This window comes from Pan paniscus, chromosome 6, assembly GCF_029289425.2.
Source record: "Pan paniscus chromosome 6, NHGRI_mPanPan1-v2.0_pri, whole genome shotgun sequence".
NCBI classification, from domain to species: domain Eukaryota; kingdom Metazoa; phylum Chordata; class Mammalia; order Primates; family Hominidae; genus Pan; species Pan paniscus.
In genome coordinates, this window is record NC_073255.2 from 178,742,876 (window position 1) to 178,763,212 (window position 20,337).

Consider the following 20,337-nt stretch of genomic DNA (forward strand, 5'->3'; position numbering starts at 1 on the left):
ACCACCAAACTTTTATAAAAATAGGTATATCTAAAGCGCAATAGAAGATTTAAAAAATTTTTTTCTAAAAGAAGTCAGGAAAGAAGGAACAGAAAACAAAAACAGATGGAACACATAAAAGACAAAATACCAACATTGTACACCTAAATCCAACCATATCGAAATTACCTTGAATGTAAATGAGCTATAATCAAAGGGCAGCAATTAAAAGACTGGATAAAAATAATATCCAACAACGTTCTTCCCTTAACAAACATTTTTTTTTTAATTTTCTGAGATGGCTGACTGTAGGGAGACCTGCTGAAACTATTGCTATGGAATAAAAGATGAAATGCTCCTGATTATTGTAAATACAAAATTGCATGCAGGATTGTGTAAAGACAATGCCAGGTTGGACTGCCAGAATGAGCCAACAGCGCATGATGTGCTTCCCCCTGCAGAGAGCTTATGAATGGACATGCAGTCAGGGAGGTTTCACATCACCAAGATTCCTATCCCAGAAAAGCAGATGTTCATAGCTCTGGGAATGGAATGCGACCCTTGTGGAGAGCCTATAAACAGACGCATGGGCAGGGGCGCCTGTCCATATGGATAAGATAGGGCTATAAATGCCCTCATCTTGCCACGGCTCTTCTAGGACTCTTTAGGGTTAAGGCATACTCTCTTCTGAGAATTTCTGGTCTAACCAGTTGTCTAGCTTCATGTCCTGTTTCCATGGATTGTTTGTAACCAGCTTTTGTTGCAATTGTTACTGCTGATTAATATCTTGCTAATCATAGGTTATGGAAAGATTGTGTTTCTGTTTTAAGGCTCTGTTAGAAATTACTGATGCACACACTATATTGTAAATTCTTATCTCTGTATACTGTACTTCTACAAACAAATGTACTGTACTTCTACATACAAATGTTATGTTAAAGAATTACTTCATCCCCATGTGACTATCTCACCTCATAATCAAATGACCCTAAATCCCTCACTAACCTACCCCTGCCCTCACTAAACTTAAGAATAAATGCTAGTATATCCAGTGCATTGCTGGCACCGTGGGAGCAGAAAGCGGTGACCCCCCTGGACCCAGCTTTCACTATCTTGTGTGTGTCTATTATTTCTCGACCTGCCGGTCCGCCTGGGAACAAAGAGAGAGCCCCATTGCATTGCAGGCTGCTGGCCAGATACCGCAATATCTGACACTTTCATTTTCAAGTGGGGTTGACTCTTTGTAGTCCAGAGTGCTGTGGGCCTGTCTGGAATGACATGGTTTCTAAGGTCAAAATGCAAAGTAAACACAGGTCACTATGAGCTGTACTTTCTCCAATGTGCTGGTCTACTTGTTTTACTTTTCTTTTTGTAAAATACTTGTTCTTCATTTTTTTCTATTGTGGTAAAATACGAAAAACAAAATTTACCAACTTAACCATTTTTAAGGGTACAACTCAGTGGTGTTAAATACATTCATAATATGCAACCATCATCATTGTGCATCTCTATGATTCTTTTCATCTTATGAAACCAAAACTCTATACCTATTAAACAATAACTCCTAATTCCCCCCTTGCTCAGGCACTTGGCAGCCACCATTCTATTTTCTGCCTCCATGATTTTAATTACCCTATTATCTCATATAAGTGGAATCATATAATATTTCTTTTTGTGACTGACTTGTTGCAGTTAGCATAATGTTCTCAAGGTTTAACCATGTTTTAGCATAATGCAGACTCTTTCCTTTTTAAGGCTGAATAAAATTCCATTATATGAATAGACCACATTTTTCTTATCCATTCATTGTTGATGGACACTTTGGTTGCTTCCATATTTTAGTTATTGTTAGTAATGCTACTATAAACACAGATGTACAAATAATCTTTTTGAGATCCTGCTTTCAATTCTTTTGGGTATATACACGGAAGTGGAATTACTGGATTATATGGTAATTTTATTTTTAACTCTTTGGGGAACTGCCATACTGTTTTCCACGGTATGGAAAGTCTTTGCTTAAGCCAATGTCTAGAAGGATTTTTCCGATGTTATTAATATCTTCTAGAGTCTTTATGGTTTCAGGTCTTAGACTTAAGTCTGATCCATCTTGAGTTGGTTTTTGTATGAGATGAGAGAGGAGGATCCAGTTTCATTTGTTGATGTCATTTCCCCACTTCATGTTTTTGTTCACTTTGTCAAAGATCAGTTTGTCGTATTTGGCTTTATTTCTGGGTTCTCTATTCTGTTCCATTGGCCTATGTGCCTATTTTTATACCAGTACCATGCTGTTTTGGTGACTATGGCCTTATAGTATAGTTGAAGTTGTGTAAAGTGATGCCTCCAAATTTGTTATTTTTGCTTAGTCTTGCTTTGGCTATGTGGACTCCATTGTTTTTTCTAGTTCTGTGAAGAATGGTGGTGGCATTTTGGTGGGAATTGCGTTGAATTTGTAGATTGCTTTGGCAGTGTGGTCATTTTCACAATATTGATTCTACCCATCCATGAGCATGAGATGTGTTTCCATTTGTTTGTGTCATCTATGATTTCTTTCAGCGGTGTTTTGTAGTTTTCCTTGTAGAGGTCTTTCACATCCTTGGTTAGGTATACAGGTATATTCCTAAGGTTTTTTTTTTCTTTTTTCTTTTTGTAGCTATTGTGAAAAGGGTTGAGTTCATGATTTGATTCTCAGCTTGGTCACTGTTAGCATATAGCAGAGCTACTGATTTGTGTACATTAATTTTGCATCTGGAAACTTTTCTGAATTCATTTACCAGTTCTAGGAGCTTTTTGGATAAGTCTTTAGGGTTTTCTAGGTATACGATCATATCGTCAGCAAACAGTGACAGTTTGACTTCCTCTTTGCCAATTTGGATGCCCCTTATTTCTTGCTCTTTTCTGATTGTTCTGGCTTGAACTTCCAATACCATGTTGAATAGAAGTGGTGAAAGTGGGCATCCTTGTCTTGTTACAGTTCTCAGGGGAAATCCTTTCAACTTTTCCCCGTTTAGTGTAATGTTGGCTGTGGGTTTGTCATAGATGGCTTTTATTACCTTAAGGTAGTCCCTTCTATGCTGATTTTGCTGAGAGTTTTAATCATTATAATTTTGATTTGCATTTTCCCAATGATTAATGATGTCGAACATCTTTTCATGTGTTTATTGGCCATTTGTGTGTCTTCTTTGGAGAAATGTCCATTCAAGTCCTTTGCCCCCCTACCCCCGCCCTTTTCTTTTGAATGAAGCAACAAAAGCAAAGATTTATTGAAAATGAAAGTATACTCCACAGTGTGGGAGCAGGCCCAAGCAGCGGGCTCAAGGGCCCAATACAGAATCTTTTCAGGTCTAAATACCCCCTAGAGGTTGGTGTTCCCCCCTTCAGAGTGGTGAGTTACCCCAGGCCCTGGGTGGGTCCACAGATGATATCTGGGAGCCAGGGATTAAAGTAAAAAACCCTAGAAATTTACCTGGTATCCCATTCTACTGAAGCTAAGCTGGCACTCAAACCACAAGACAAAGTTTTTCCCATTCTTCTCTGCCCTTTCCCCAGGCAGAGGAGCCTCTCTTGTGGCCACCAACACCACGGTTCCACAGGGAGTTCTGCCAGGCCTCCACTGATGTTCACTTAAAGATTAAGAGCTCTTCAGTCAGCTTGTGATGAATGCTGCCAGGCCTAGAACTCATTCTTCAGGGTAGTAGATTTCCCTGCAGCCCAGGACAGGCTCAGAAATACTGACCAAGAGCCTAGGACTGGATTCAGGGACTCCAAGATCCTGCTTGGTGCTCTAACCTACTGTGGCTAAATTGGGACCTAAGGTGGAAGACAAAGCCCCATTTACTTTTCCTCTTGCTTTTCTTAAACCATAACCACCACAGCTGGAGATGTGCTGGATCACACCTGAAGCCAACATGTCTCAGAGCCCAAACTGCAGCATATTACCTGGATATCACTGTTGGTTATTCAGGGCCCGGGGGCTCTTTAGTCAGTAGGTGATGCATCCTGTCAGGTCTCCACTTTTACAGGGCAGCACTGAGTTCAATGTAAAGTCCCTCAATCACTGCACTCTCCTTCTCCGAAAGAAATTGATTTCTCCACAATGTGTGGCTGCTTTCGGGGGGTGTGGGCAGGGTGGCACAAACACTCTCTTAGCCACTCTGACATAGGTCATGTGCCCCCCAAGTCCACTGGCTCTGAGCCTAACCTAGCACTAAGATTTGACCAGGAATTGCAGTCCTTGTGGCCCAATCTGCCCCTCAAACTTACTTAGAGACCTAGATCACTCCGTTTTGCAGTGGCAAGGCTGGCCAGAAGTTCTGGCCTCTGGGATAGGCAATTCCCTTCTGGCTAGGGCCAATTCAAATGCTCCCTCCATGGACAGATGTCAGCTGAATTTCACCTGGTTCTGCTTTCTGCTGTGACAGGGCAGCACGGAGTTCAATGCAAAGCTTCACACCTGCTGTGCCCTCCCTCAAGCACACAGATATTCTATGCCATGTGGCTGTTGCCAAGGCATAGGGAGGGGTATAGGCTTCTATTCAGCCACGTTGCTCCATCCCTTCCCCTTCCCTTTTCTAAGCTAATAAGTCATTACATAAATTAGTCTTTTTTTTTGTTTTTTGATGGAGTCTCGCTCTGTCACCCAGGCTGGAGTTCAGTAGTGCCATCTTGGCTCACTGCAGCCTCCACCTCCCAGGTTCAAGCAATTCTCTTGCCTCAGCCTCCTGAGTAGCTGGGATTACAGGTGCATGCCACAATGCCCAGCTAATTTTTGTATTTTTAGTAGAGACAGGATTTCACCATGTTGGCCAGGCTGGTCTCCAACTCCTGACCTCAAGTGATCCACCCGCCTTGGCCTCCCAAAGTGCTAGTATTACAGGCTCTCAAAAATGAGCTACCATGCCCAGCCTAAATTAGTGTTTTTAAATTATGTACAAAACAAAGCGTGGAGTTACAAACTAAAGTTACAATAATACTAGCTTTTAGACTCATAATTTTTAAAGTGTATTAATCCCTTTAATCATGTAGAGAACAAAAAGTGGAGTTACAAACTGTTGTTACTAACTTACACTAGCTTTTATTAACTGCCCATGTAGCTTTATTAAGGTCTTTTTTTTTTTTCATACAGCTTTGAATTCCTATCTAGTGTTCTTTTGTTTCACCTTGCAGGGCTCCCTTAAGCATTTCTTGCAGAGCAGATCTGGTGGTAATGAACTCTATCAGATTTTCTTTGTCTGAAAATGTCTTAATTTCTTCATCACATTTGAAGGACAGTTTATTGAATGAATATAGGATGGTTGACAGTATTGTTTTTAGCACTTTGAATATATCGGTCCAGTGCCTTTCTCTTAACAGACATATTTGAAAAATAAAGAGATATTTGAAAATAATAGGATAGAAAAATTAACCAAGTGATGTAGTTTGGATGTTGTTCTCTCTAAATCTCATGTTGAAATGTAATCCTTAATGTTGGAGGTGGGGCCTGGTGGCATGTGTTTAAACTATGAGGGCAGATCTCTTGCGGCTTTGTGCTTTCCTTACGATAGTGAGTGAGCTCTCATGAGACCTGGATGTTTAAAAGTGTAGTGCATCTCCCCTCCCCTCTCTCTCTTGCTCCGGCTCTTGCCATGTGAGATGCCTGATCCCCCTTAACTTTCCATCATGACTGTAAACTTCCTGAGGTCTCACCAGAAGCAGATGCTGTCGCTGTGCTTCCTGTATAGCTTGCAAAACCATGAGCCAATTAAACCTCTTTTCTTATAAATTATCCAGCCTCAGATATTTGTTTATAGCAATGCAAGAACGACCTAACACACCAAGAAAACGAAAAGCATATCAATGCTAGAGTGACTATTTTAATATCAAAGTGAACTTCAAGGCAAGTATTATAAGATATAACGTATTATGAGAGATAAAGGTAATTTTAAATTATTTTATAATTCTAAAATTATAAAAGGGTAAATTCATCAAATACACATAACAATTATAAACATGTAAGAATTTAATATCAGAGCTTCAAAAAGGATGAAGCAAACACTGACAGGACTACAGAGAGAAGTAGACACATCCATAATTGTGGCAAAAGATTTTTACACTTCTTTCTTATTATTTGAGATTAAAATGAGACAAAAAGTCAGTAAGAATGTAGAAGATCTAAATAACACTATCAAGCACCTTGACCTAATTGATAGTTATGGGGCACTACATTCAACAACAGCATATCTTTTTCAAATATACATGAATTATTCACAAAGATAGACAATATGCTGGGCCATAAAGTAAGTCTCGATACATTTCAAAAGATTGAAATATTACAGAATATGTTTTCTGATGGCAATGGAATTAAATTAGAAATTAGTATCAATAAGATATCTAGTGAAGTCCCAAATTCTTGGAAATTAAACAGTGCAATTCTACATAAAACATTGGTTAAACCACAAATATAAAGTATAATTAGATAAAAGTTCAAGTTGAATAAAAATGAAAATGTAACATATCAAAATTTGTGTGATGCAGCAAAGAAGTGTTGAGCAGGAAACTTAAAGCTTAAATGTTTATATTAGAACAAAAAAATGTTAAATTATTGATCAAATTCTCTGCCTTAAGAAGCTAAAACAGGAAGAGAAATTAAACCAAAGAAAGAAGAAAAGAAATAATAAATAATAAAACATAAATAGGAAATAAAAGAGAAAATCAGGTGAAACCAAATGATGATTGCTTGTAAACATCAATAAGTTGATGAATCAGTAGCTAGAACAATAAATAAAAAGAGACAACAAAATAATCAAAACTGAGAATGAGGGAATAGAAAGCCGGATACTACAGACATTAAAATGTTAATAAAGGGACATTCTGATCAAATTTATGGCAAAAAGTTAAAAACTTAGATAAAATGGACAAACTCCTTAAAAAATGAAACCAAAATAGACACAAGAAGAAATAGAAAATCTTAATAGTACTATATCTATTAAATAGGTTGTAATTATTTTAAAAAAAGCAAACCTTCATGAATTAAAAACTTCAGGTCCAAATGGTTTCTCTCATGAATCATATCAAATATTTAGAGAAGAAATAATACCAATCTTACACAAAGTTTTAAGATAATAAAGATGGAGGAAATGTTTTCTAACTTGTTTCATTAGGCCAGAATAACCTTGTCACCAAATCTTGACGAAGATATGTAATTAAAAAAAAATAAAAATAGAGGTTGGTATTCCACATAAACATATATACAAAGATCCTTGACAATATATTAGCAAATAAAGTAGTGCAACATATAAAGAGAATAATACACTATGACTAAGTGGGGCTTATACCAGGAATGCAGAGTTTATTTAACATTCGAAGATTGATCAGTGTAATTTACCATGTTAATGAAATGGAGAAGAAAAACTGTAGGATCATCTCAATAAATGCAAAAAAATTTTAAAATAAAATTCAATACTCATTAATGGTAAAAATTGTTAGCAAAGTAGGAATTAAAATGGGCTTTTTACAGCTGATAAAGGGAATCTAAAAATGACCTACAGTTAACTATACCCAGGGATGAAATAGTGAATATTTTCTTCCTAAAAACAGGAACAAGGCCGGAATGTGTACTCACATTAAATCTAATCAGCACTACACTGGAGATCCTAGTCAGTGAAATAAATTTAAAAAAAAAAAATAAAGGGCATACATATGGAGAAAGAAGAAATAAAATTGTCTTTATTTGCTGATGACTAAGTATAAAATTTCAAAGAATCTTCAAACAGCTACTAGAACCAATATATTAATTCGGTATAGTTGTAAGATAATGGTTAACATACAAAAATCAATTGTATTTTTATATGCTGGTAGCAAATAAAAATGTAAACAACTCTATATACAATAACATTATTAAATATTAAATACATAAGAATAATTTTACCAAAAGACCTTTAAACTAAAAATTACAAAACATTGTTGAGATAAATTAAAGACAAAAAATAAAGAGATATGTTTATAGATTTTCAGATGGAATATTTTTGAATATTTAAAAACTTGCTAGTAGTCTACCATAATCAAAAAGTGAGGTATTGGTTAAAGGCTGGACAAATAGATCACTGGAATGCAATATAGAAACCAGAAAAAGATTCATGCATATATAGTCGTATGATTTTCAACAAGAGTTCAAGTCAATTTGAAAATAAAAATCTTCAGTGAATGATATTGGAATACTTAGATAGACATATAAAAACAGTGAAGTTCAGCCCTACTTAATACTACAAAAAAAATTAATTCAAGATCAATTATAGTCCCAAACATCAAAGTAAAAACTATGAAAATTCTAGAGAAAATCATAGAAACTGTTTTTGCATGTCAGAGGCAGGCAGATATTTTTTATAGCAGACACAAAAAGCACAAGCATTGTAGAAAAAAAATGACATTAGATTTTATTAAAAGTCATCATTTCTGCTTATCAGCACACTATTAAAAAATAAAAAGGAAAACCACAGTCTGGGTCAAAATATTCACAATGCATATATCAGACAAAGGACTTGTATCCAGAGTGTATATGTTATATATATATATATTTTTTTCACATACATAAATACATATATGTATGTATATATACACGCACATAAATCAATAAATTTCTACAAATCAATAATAAAAAGACAAGTTAATATAAAACAGTTGTGTATATATAGGAGTTGGATAAGAATACATATATGTATATTATCACACATACACAAATGCTACAAATCAATAAACTCTTATAAATCAATAATAAAAAGATAACTCAATATTAAAATGGGCAAACAGTTACTTTATAATAGAAAAAATACAAATAGCCAAGAAGCACACAAAATTGTTCTCCATATCATCAGTTAGAAGACAAATGCAAATGGAAACCACAATGAGATACCATTTCATCCCCACTAGAATGGCCAAAATCAAAAAGACTGACAACACCAAATGTTGGTGAGAATGTGGAACAGCTCTCCTACATTATTGAGGGGAGCATAAAATGTCAGAATCACTCTGGAAAACTCTTTAACAGTTTTTATAAAGTTAAATGAATATAAATTTTTTAACACAGTAATTTCACTCCTAGGTATTTACCTGAGAAATGAACCTATGCCTACAAAGAAATGGATTCAAGAATGTGTATAGAAACTTTATTCATAGTAGCCCCACACTGTAGGCAATGGAAAATGTTCAGCAATAGTGAGTAGGTAAGCAAGCAGTGACTCATATAATATTATGGGTGAATCTCAGAAACATAATGTTAAAAATAAAGCCATACAAATAAACATATGAAAAGATGCTCCACCTCTACGCCAACAGGGCATCTAGAAGAGTGGATCTCAACATTGGCTGCACCCCGAAATCACCTGAGGAGCATTAAAGAAAAAAAGCCTCATTTCGTCTCAAGAGATTTGATTTTATCGGTCGTATTTGGCCCGGACATTGAGATTTTTTAAAAGTCCCTTAGATAATTTCAATGTGGAGCCAAGAGCGAGGACCTACGTCTTTAAGGGAATCCTGGGACAACGTCAGTGTCCACCAAGGAAAGGAAGCCAGATGAGGTTGCAAATTTTGTAGCCACTGGAGGTGAAGAAATGGCTAATTTTTGGAGGAAAACTGAGGTGAAGATCTGGATCTATTAAGACCAAGTGCCTGAGAGGAGGAAACAGTTCTCTGGCCCCACAGCTGGCAGAACTAAGAGCCTTGGTGGTGAGCTGCTACAACTGTGAAGCCTGTGAACTGCGAAGCCGATCAAGATTTAAATGTCTGGTATACCTTGTTTTCTCCTGAGTCTTTCAGTACCTGATTTGAGGAAAGCCTTCCTGGCTGGGTTCCTGTGCAGGAATACAGAGAATGCCAAATCTCTACAAATATACCTTTCAGCTAGGCGATTTTGGTAGGGTCTCCAACTAGAGAGACCAATACTCGGTACCAGGCAAAGCACCATCTTCAAAGGCAAATTGGGCATAGCCAGAAAGCCCACACAGGGCACCTACTGGCCCAGGTCACCTACTGAGCAAATATCTGCTTCTCTTCCATCATTATAGAGTAGGTCAAAGTGCATTTCTGGATCAGTGTATTTTCAGACAAAACGACCCCTATCTTCTAGTACCTCTTGAAGTTGAAGTTATGTGGTACCTCTTGAAGCTGAAATTATGACATAATTATCTTTCCAAGTTTGTCTTTGTTTCCGTGAAAATTGTGAAGTTTGAAGAGGATTATATCCTTATTGTAGTAGTGAATATTTCCAAAAATGATGCTAGCACCAGTTCCGAGAAAGAGGTTTAACAGTCATGTTAAAAGCCAAACATATTATCTTGGGATTTAGATATTATTTCAGAAGAGATGATTTCTCATGGTTTGATTTATACCAATAATAAGCTATAGTATATAAAGGATTTACACCAAATACTTAATTATTTTGTTCATTTTATCAAAACAAACCTAGGGTACCAACATTATTCTTGCCTAGGCCATGTATAGTGCTTAATTATTTTATTCATCTATAAGTGAGTTCATTGATACAAAGTGGAGAGACTTTCAATTGTGTTTTATAGAAGAAATTGGAAGGCTTTGTGAGGAATCAGAATTGTATTCCTGAAGAATCAGAGGCATATTTATGAAGACTCACAGGCGTATTAATGAAGAGCTCATTTCATGTCCATTCTCAGCACAGTGTCCGGGAATCTGCCTTGTGGTCGGCTCTTACCTTCAGGCTGCTCTGAGCCCAGAGCAGAATGGTCGTCACAGCTCTCCTCAACTTGGCATTGCCTGAGATCAGGACAGCTGCATGCCCAGAGGGACAAGCTGCCATTATCCCAACACAAACCATCACCCCTATTTTGTCACGCCACAGAATCAGTAGGGGCACAGAGATGAAGGCAGCACAGGATGATATCACAAAGAAGCAGAAAAAGGAGACAAGAGACTTGAGGGCCTTAATGTGGGCCTCCAGGCTGGGGTCACGAGAGTCTCTGGTATAGACCTTCATTGTCCTCATGTGCCTTCCCAGGGAGACAGTCAGCATCCCAGAAGAAACCAGAAACAATAGGAAAGGAGGCACAGACCACAGATAGCAGAAGAGAAAGGAATAAAATAAGTTGAGATCTTTAATCTGCCAGTTGAGCCTTGTATTGTTATTCATGAATAGCACAGTTGTGACTGTGAAGTGAGGTCTGCTAAAAAAGCACCAAACACAGAGGACAGTGCAGATGCAGGAGCAAAGAATAATACCCAGGAGCATCTGGGAGATCTTCCTGGAGACCCAGCTTGCCAAGCAGATCAGGAAGGTGTGAGAGAAACGGATGAGCTTGGAGCAGTAAAGCAGGCTGAGGCAGGCAGCAAGCCAGAGGTTGGCTTGGTTTGCAATCATCCATAGCATGTTGATGGCTTGGTAGCTGTGGTTCAGTGGTTCACTCAACTTCTGGAAGTGGGTAAGCTGGATAGCACTCAGGAACAGCAGTCCATGCAGGAAAAGCCGGCTGATGCTGAGACACAGCAGCACACAATCACTGTTGCTCAGTGGCTGCCTCTTCACTACATCCCAAAAATTCACCAAGAAAACGAAGGCATTGGTCAGAAACCCCACTGCGAACTCCAGGACTGAAATGAACAGAAATGTACTCCTGACTTCATAGGACACAGTGTGGATGCGAGTTAGAGTCAACATGATGTCACTTCTCTAATTGGCTATTCTACTTCTCTTCTCTAGTTGGCTAATCTAAAGACCTAGTTGCCACCCAGTGCAGAAAGGTAAATGTACGTTCCAAGCCAGGACCTTTCCTTCACAAAGCATCCAGCTCTTTGCCTAGATCTATCCCAAAGCGAGCGCATAAAAAGTTCTGGCAGGAAACTTAGAGGGATGTTGTTTCTCTAGAACATCTCTTGGATACACATAAGAGCTTATCATAGGGTGGAAGACTGATGGTTCTACCTCTTGGGTGATGCAAGATTAATAAATCCAGGTATTCCTGTACAACCGCCTTCCCAGAAGGCCGTAGCACAGCATCACGGATGCAAACAAAACAGGGCCTCAATTTCCCCAATCCAGTTTTGCATGCCCATCTGGACCTGTGGGGGTGGCGAAGAGAACAGGATTTGCTTATGGGTTTTGAGGCAACCTGCAGCAGGCAAAGCAGATATTCTTGGTGATCTAAGGTTTGAAATAGAGTCTCTTTTCATTTGCATTCCTTCTCTCATCTGCGAAGTAATGACTCTTATCACAGACTGTGTTTTTAATACAGATAAATGCATGGTTCCTTTCCATGTGTCAGTGTATGATTGCAGTTTTATTTGCTGTTGCCAAAGGTTTCATGCAATCATCATTATTATGCCAGGCACTGTGCCTGGCAAGGAGAATATTAACATGAACAAGACTAGCACACTGTCATGAAGGGAGAGGAAAGGGGGCATAGCTGGTTTGGATTATTATTATGTTTATTTTTTAATTAGTATAAGTTCTGGGGTACATGTGCAGAACATGCAGGCTTGTTACATAGGCATACACCTGCCATGGTGGTTCGCTGCACCCATCAACCCGTTATCTATATTAGGTATTTCTCCTAATGGTCTCCTTCCCCTTGCCCCCTACCCCCTGACAGGCCCTGGTGTTTGATGTTCCCCTCCCTGTGTCCATGTGTTCTCATTGTTCAACTGCCACTTATGAGTGAATTTCCCCCGATAAATCCTTTAAGAGTTATTTGTGCTGCCCCATTGGTGTTTTTCGATACTTTCTCTTTGTATTTTTTATGTTTTCTTTTGACTAAAGCTCCTTTTTTATTATTAGTAGTGACATAAGTCAGTGATTACTAAAGATGTTCACTTTTGTTTTATTCTGAACTGTTCATACGCAGATATTTATGTAGTCCTTATTTGTGCATCATGATGTAGCAGTTGTATTTAATTAATTGTGTTTGTGACCAATTAATTTGGGTCATTCATGCTTACAGAGTGTCAAACACAGAATTCTGCACTTTCAACTTAAGCTAATTTTCTCCTTGTCTTCACCACACCAGGTGGCGGTGTTGCACTAAAGGTGTTTAGAAAAGATGTTTGCCTCCCTAAAAAGTCTAGGTAGAAACTTGCTCTACTGCACAAGCAGAGATATATAACTATACAGTTAGAACCATTTATATCAAGATTATAATCTTTTATTAAAAAATAAAGTTCTTTATGTTATTTCTTGGAACACCAGATCCAATCTTAATTTTTCAATAATCAAGGGCTCTTTCAGAGAAAGGTAACACAAACCTTCATTGATACACCCCCTCCATTTGACTTATGTACACACAGTGTTTGGGATTATCTAAGTAATCTCCTTTGCAGATAGTCCTTAGCTATTGGCTATTTTTTGAAAAATGGTTTACTCAGGAAGCTAAAAACAGTAAAGTCAACTGCAATGCCAGTAAGAGCAGTGGTAGGAACACAAAAGCTCCTTATTTGTTGTTAGTAGTGATATAAGTCAGTGATTACATCTTTATCAGATGTAATTAAAAAAATCTTAGTCCCTGGATTTTGCAACTAAACAGATGTTAAAAATTCTTAACCTATATAAATTTGTGTTTAGACTTTTGCTGCCATTTATTTTTGGAGATTGGAATTACATTCTTTGGATTGATTTTTAAAAATTGGTCTTTGTTAGCTTGACAGAAGAACACTATTATTAGTAATATCAAAACTCATTCCCTTAAAATACCTTGCTTAGATGTTTCCAATGACTAGAGAAATGGACATACCAATATATGTTTATTAAGAGCAAAATATATTCCACCTGTTGTAATGGGCATTGAGGACACACTGGTAAACAAAGGCGTATTAGAGGAACTGAAAGAGCACAGCCTTAAAGCCATAAAGCTTAAAGTAAGCCATACCTTACTTTAGAGGAAAAACACCACTAGATGACTTCAGATAGCAGAGTGAACTGAAAGAAACAATGTTGGGGGAGAGACAACGGACAGGAAACATACAATTGGGGTAGTGTCCATAGGAAGCACTGGCAGTGGCCATCATCAACAGCACTCAAAACAGATGAAATGGCACCCAGGAAGTCGATGAGGCAGGAAGGAGCTCGGTGCTTTCACGGGGAGAGGGGAGGCCCGCGTGGCTGGCTTGTAGCCACAGGTGAGGCTGGAGGGCGACTTCTTCCACTACCGTGTGATTACAATATAAAGTAACCAGTGATTGGCTACCTCCCATTCTTCCCCCGTGATTGGCTATCTCCTGTTCTCCCCCTGCCGGAATTCCTAGGACAGCGAGACAGGTGGGAAACAACAGACCTAGGAGGAGTCTCTGCACCTCCAATCTCCCCAAATAATCGGGCAAAGCAATGGACTCCAGCTTTTCCAGGAATTTCCAGCTCCCCAGCGACCGAGTCCTCCCCATCGCTATTTAACAGCTCCCACCAGGTGGCGCCAGAACACTGCGAGGCCTGGAATTCCTGGCAGGCTCTCAGTGCATCCTCACCTCAGCCGTTTAAATCTAGCAATAATGGGGTTCCGTATCTCACGCAATTGAAATTTTAGACTCCACTTACTGCGTTATGATAGGCTGAATTTCCTTGAATCTCACAGTTGCCCTGCGAAGAATGTAATGATATTTCCATTGTACTGATGAGAAAGTGGTTGCAGGAAAGTTAAATAGTTAAATATCTTGGCCAAGGTAAGTAACCTAGTGAGCAGCTGGGATTCCAACCGCAGGTATTCTGATTTCACCTTTGGCGTTTCTTCCTCTGAGCCTAACTCCCAAGCTAGAGTACGGGCTGGTGGAGATACCCTTGCTTTGATAGGACACCTGGTAACATTTTTTCCCCCCCAACCTCAGCCCTATCTGAGCTTTTTTCTTATTCTTTTTTTTTTTTTTTGCGTGGGCAGGGGGAGTGCAGTTGCTCTTGTGGACTCCCTCAGAGTGATAGCTCATTCCATTCCCAGGAGAGAGAGAAAAATTGAGTCTGCATAGGTTTATATCTCAGGAGGCCACTGTTCTGGTAAGGGAAAGGAATGGGGAAAATTTCGCTAGGCTCGTTGAAAGAACTTGTCGATGTATGCAACAGGTTAACATAGCTATTCATAAGTTAGAGCCCTAGAGCATAAAAGGAAATTCTTCAGAATTTTTTCAGGTGGATCTGGGATGATGTCTTCCTTTACTCCCTTCCTACAGGCTTCCTATATCTTCTTTGCTTCCATTATACTTTGTTCACAGCACTATTGTAGCACTTACCATATGTATTAAAATATGTATTTGTGGCTGGGCGCGGTGGCTCACGCCTGTAATCCCAGCATTTTGGGAGGCCGAGGTGGGCGGATCACGAGGTCAGGAGATTGAGACCATCCTGGCTAACATGGTGAAACCCTGCCTCTACTAAAAATACAAAAAAATTAGCCGGGCGTGGTGGTGGGCACCTGTAGTCCCAGCTACTTGGGAGGCTGAGGCAGGAGAATGGTGTGAACCCGGAAGGAAGAGCTTGCAGTGAGCCAAGATTGCCCCACTGCACTCCAGCCTTGGAGACAGAGTGAGACTCCACCTCAAAAAAAAAGTATTTGTTTACATGGGTATCCTCAGTTATAATGAGTTCTTCAAGAGTAGGGATTATGTATTGTTCTTTTTTTTTTACTCCTTATTGTATATGACAAGTAATTAGATTTTTGTTGGTTTATTTGGCCATTCACTTTAAATCCAAAGTAATGGTTTGACCAACCTTGCTTTCTTATGAATATAGGTATATTGGCCCTGCTTAAATCTAGGTGAATTCACTCCTGGGATTCTTTTTATATTTATTTCCTTTTATGAGACAGGGTCTCACTCTGTTGCCCAGGCTGGAGTGCAGTGGTGTGATCTCAGCTCACTACAATTTCTGCCTCATGGGCTCAAGCCATCCTCCCACCTCAGCCTCCAGAGTATCTGGGACTACAGGTGCATGCCTCTATGCCCAGCTAATTTTTGTATTTTTTTTTTGTAGAGACAGGGTTTCACCATGTTGCCCAGGCTGGTCTCAAACCCCTGAGCTCAAGCGATCTGCCCGACTCAGCCTCCCAAAGTGCTGGGATAACAGGCATGAGCCACCGAGTCTGGCCTCCTGGGATTCTAACATGTTTTCTGCACTGAAGATCAAAGGCTGAATGTCTTTGTAACCCATTATGTAGCCATTCAGGACAGCACTCATCCTAAGAGAAGAAAAAATTAGGTAGTGAAATGATTCATTAACAAAACTGTAGGCACCAAAGTGTAGGCAGGCTCTTGTTCGGGGGACATGGTGTTTGCTATGAGGGCTTGTCCTCTGTTCCAGTCTGATGGATTTCAGTCTGAATCCAAAGAACAGTTTATTAAGTAAGCCCTTTTGGCTGCAAGCAGTAAAGATTCATTCAGGTGAGCTCCAGTAATATGGATTTTTATAGGCTATATCAATAGTTCTCAAGGCTTAAGGTGCCCCACACTAGGGAGATCAGGATCACCAGGGGACTTGCTAGAAATGCAAGACTGCTGACCTATGGAATAAAAACCTCTGAAGGTGTTCATGACTCTGTGTTGTAACAAGTCATTCAGGTGATTCTGACGCACACTCATGTTTGACAACTACTGGGGCATAAGAGAGAAAGATTTTCTAGGACTTCAGCAATGAGCCATACTTCACAGAGATTAAACATCACTTGGGTGCTGAAACTTTATTCAGAATCCATGTTGGGTTTTTTTTTAGCAGTAGGAGTTAATTGCCATTCACTTGAATGCTCCACTGTAAGTGATATTCAGACTCTTGTTAGAAAAGAAGGCCTTTGATGGTTTAGATGGTATAGTGCCAAGAGTCCCAGGAATTCCCAAATCCAGCTCTGCCATTTATTCCTGTTACCTGAGAAGAACAGTGAAAGGGGGTGTAATGTGGGTATTGCTCTTTTAAATGTGACAGCAGCACCCAACAGCTCTCGCTGCAGAGCCCTGGTACCAGTTGGGTTTAAGCAAGCAGCAGGCCTAGGTAGAATCCACACACCCAATTTGCCATTCTTTCCAGGGTAGTTACTACCAATCGCCTATGTGGTATTCTCCCCATTATCAGCGGAACTTCTGTGTTTGTTAGGCATGTCAGTATTCCCAATTTAAAAGAACTACAAATCTCATCCTTCTTTCAGATAGGAATGTCCAAATGACACAAGAAAAAGTAATTGGATGGAATTTCTTAGAAAGCCCTTGTTGCATTTCCCTTTTTCTGTGCCTGAACTTGAGTGTTATTGTTGGACTCTAACCATGGGGCAAAAGCCAAGAGAATCTCAAAGGCTTCACTCTGAAATCTTGATGGCTGAAACCACACCAGCAACTACTCTTTTCCAGCCTTCTCATTATGTGATAATGGGAAACTCTTATGTCCTTAAGCCACAATGCTTGGAACATTATTATTGGAAGCCGAATGCAATTACTAACTTATCCAATATGAAACTTACACCTTGGGACCAGAATGCGCAAGAGTGGAGAGAGGGAGAGAAGAAATGGGAGCGGGAGAGACACAGAGAGAGAGAGAGAGAGAGAGAGAGAGAGAGAGAGATTACTTACCCACTTATTTGGAGAAAGAGAGAAAGAGGAGATAACTTGCCTGCATGAAGGATCTTGGATCTAATTGCCCATCTAAGCATGAGAAGCCAAGGGTGAAATGGAGAGAAGGGCAGCCTGCTTCCTGTCTAGGTTTGCTTGTCAAGAAGAGGCAGGAAACAAGAGGAAACCAAAGAAAAGATGTCTTTACTTCCTACATTTTAAGGCATATTGTTTTTGCCCACACATATTTGTTAAAGGGAGGTTGGCAGAGTGGTACCGGTGTGAGGACATGTGGTTAAAGATTCTCTCACACAGTTTTTATTTCAGTTTCTCTATTTTTCCATTTTGTTCTTGCTACTAATTGATCTTGCTAGCAATTCTTTCTGTGTCTTACACTGAGAAAGAGAATCTGAGTGGTTGAGTGGTGACAGAGTGGGATGCTTCCTGAGCTGTAGGCCAATTTAAGGATTAGCTGTCTTTGGGTTAGGTGCCCATCCCTGGTCCCAGCATCTTTTTTTTTTCTTGTATTATTATACTTTAAGTTTTAGGGTACATGTGCACATTGTGCAGGTTAGTTACATATGTATACATGTGGCACGCTGGTGCGCTGCACCCACTAACTCGTCATCTAGCATTAGGTATATCTCCCAATGCTATCCCTCCCCCCTCCCCCACCCCACAACAGTCCCCAGAGTGTGATATTCCCCTTCCTGTGTCCATGTGATCTCATTGTTCAATTCCCACCTATGAGTGAGAATATGCGGTGTTTGGTTTTTTGTTCTTGCGATAGTTTACTGAGAATGATGATTTCCAATTTCATCCATGTCCCTATAAAGGACATGAACTCATCATTTTTTATGGCTGCATAGTATTCCATGGTGTATATGTGCCACATTTTCTTAATCCAGTCTATCACTGTTGGACATTTGGGTTGGTTCCACGTCTTTGCTATTGTGAATAGTGCCGCAATAAACATACGTGTGCATGTGTCTTTATAGCAGCATGATTTATAGTCCTTTGGGTATATACCCAGTAATGGGATGGCTGGGTCAAATGGTATTTCTAGTTCTAGATCCCTGAGGAATCGCCACACTGTCTTCCACAATGGTTGAACTAGTTTACAGTCCCAGCAACAGTGTAAAAGTGTTCCTATTTCTCCACATCCTCTCCAGCACCTGTTGTTTCCTGACTTTTTAATGATCGCCATTCTAACTGGTGTGAGATGGTATCTCATTGTGGTTTTGATTTGCATTTCTCTGATGGCCAGTGATGATGAGCATTTTTTCATGTGTTTTTTGGCCGCATAAATGTCTTCTTTTGAGAAGTGTCTGTTCATATCCTTCACCCACTTGTTGATGGGGTTGTTTTTTTCTTGTAAATTTGTTTGAGTTCATTGTAGATTCTGGATATTAGCCCTTTGTCAGATGAGTAGGTTGCAAAAATTTTCTCCCATTTTGTAGGTTGCCTGTTCACTCTGATGGTAGTTTCTTTTGCTGTACAGAAGCTCTTTAGTTTAATTAGATCCCATTTGTCAATTTTGTCTTTTGTTGCCATTGCTTTTGGTGTTTTAGACATGAAGTCCTTGCCCATGCCTATGTCCTGAATGGTATTGCCTAGGTTTTCTTCTAGGGTTTTTATGGTTTTAGGTCTAACATTTAAGTCTTTAATCCATCTTGAATTGATTTTTGTATAAGGTGTAAGGAAGGGATCCAGTTTCAGCTTTCTACATATGGCGAGCCAGTTTTCCCAGCACCACTTATTAAATAGGGAATCCTTTCCCCATTGCTTGTTTTTCTCAGGTTTGTCAAAGATCAGATAGTTGTAGATATGTGGCGTTATTTCTGAGGGCTCTGTTCTGTTCCATTGATCTATATCTCTGTTTTGGTACCAGTACCATGCTGCTTTGGTTACTGTAGCCTTGTAGTATAGTTTGAAGTCAGGTAGTGTGATGCCTCCAGCTTTGTTCTTTTGGCTTAGGATTGACTTGGCGATGCGGGCTCTTTTTTGGTTCCACATGAACTTTAAGGTAGTTTTTTCCAATTCTGTGAAGAAAGGCATTGGTAGCTTGATGGGGATGGCAATGAATCTGTAAATTACCTTGGGCAGTATGGCCATTTTCACGATATTGATTCTTCCTACCCATGAGCATGGAATGTTCTTCCATTTGTTTGTATCCTCTTTTATTTCCTTGAGCAGTGGTTTGTAGTTCTCCTTGAAGAGGTCCTTCACATCCCTTGTAAGTTGGATTCCTAGGTATTTTATTCTCTTTGAAGCAATTGTGAATGGGAGTTCACTCATGATTTAGCTGTTTGTCTGTTGTTGGTGTATAAGAATGCTTGTGATTTTTGTACAGTGATTTTGTATCCTGAGACTTTGCTGAAGTTGCTTATCAGCTTAAGGAGATTTTGGGCTGAGACAATGGGGTTTTCTAGATATACAATCATGTCGTCTGCAAACAGGGACAATTTGACTTCCTCTTTTCCTAATTGAATACCCTTTATTTCCTTCTCCTGCCTAATTGCCCTGGCCAGAACTTCCAACACTATGTTGAATAGGAGTGGTGAGAGAGGGCATCTCTGTCTTGTGCCAGTTTTCAAAGGGAATGCTTCCAGTTTTTGCCCATTCAGTATGATATTGGCTGTGGGTTTGTCATAGATAGCTCTTATTATTTTGAGATATGTCCCATCAATACCTAATTTATTGAGAGTTTTTAGCATGAAGTGTTGTTGAATTTTGTCAAAGGCCTTTTCTGCATCTATTGAGATAATCATGTGGTTTTTGTCTTTGGCTCTGTTTATATGCTGGATTACATTTATTGATTTGCGTACATTGAACCAGCCTTGCATCCCAGGGATGAAG

The 20,337-nt window shown here is 39.3% G+C and overlaps 1 protein-coding gene across 1 annotated transcript; it reads right to left on the reverse strand.

Annotated features, from left to right (window-relative positions):
* Positions 1–10,576: 10,576 nt before the first annotated feature.
* TAS2R38 (taste 2 receptor member 38) lies at positions 10,577–11,719 on the reverse strand. Its single transcript, XM_003813370.5, has one exon. The coding sequence runs from the start codon at positions 11,633–11,635 to the stop codon at positions 10,634–10,636; it is 1,002 nt and encodes a 333-aa protein (XP_003813418.1). The 5' UTR covers positions 11,636–11,719; the 3' UTR covers positions 10,577–10,633.
* Positions 11,720–20,337: the final 8,618 nt, after the last annotated feature.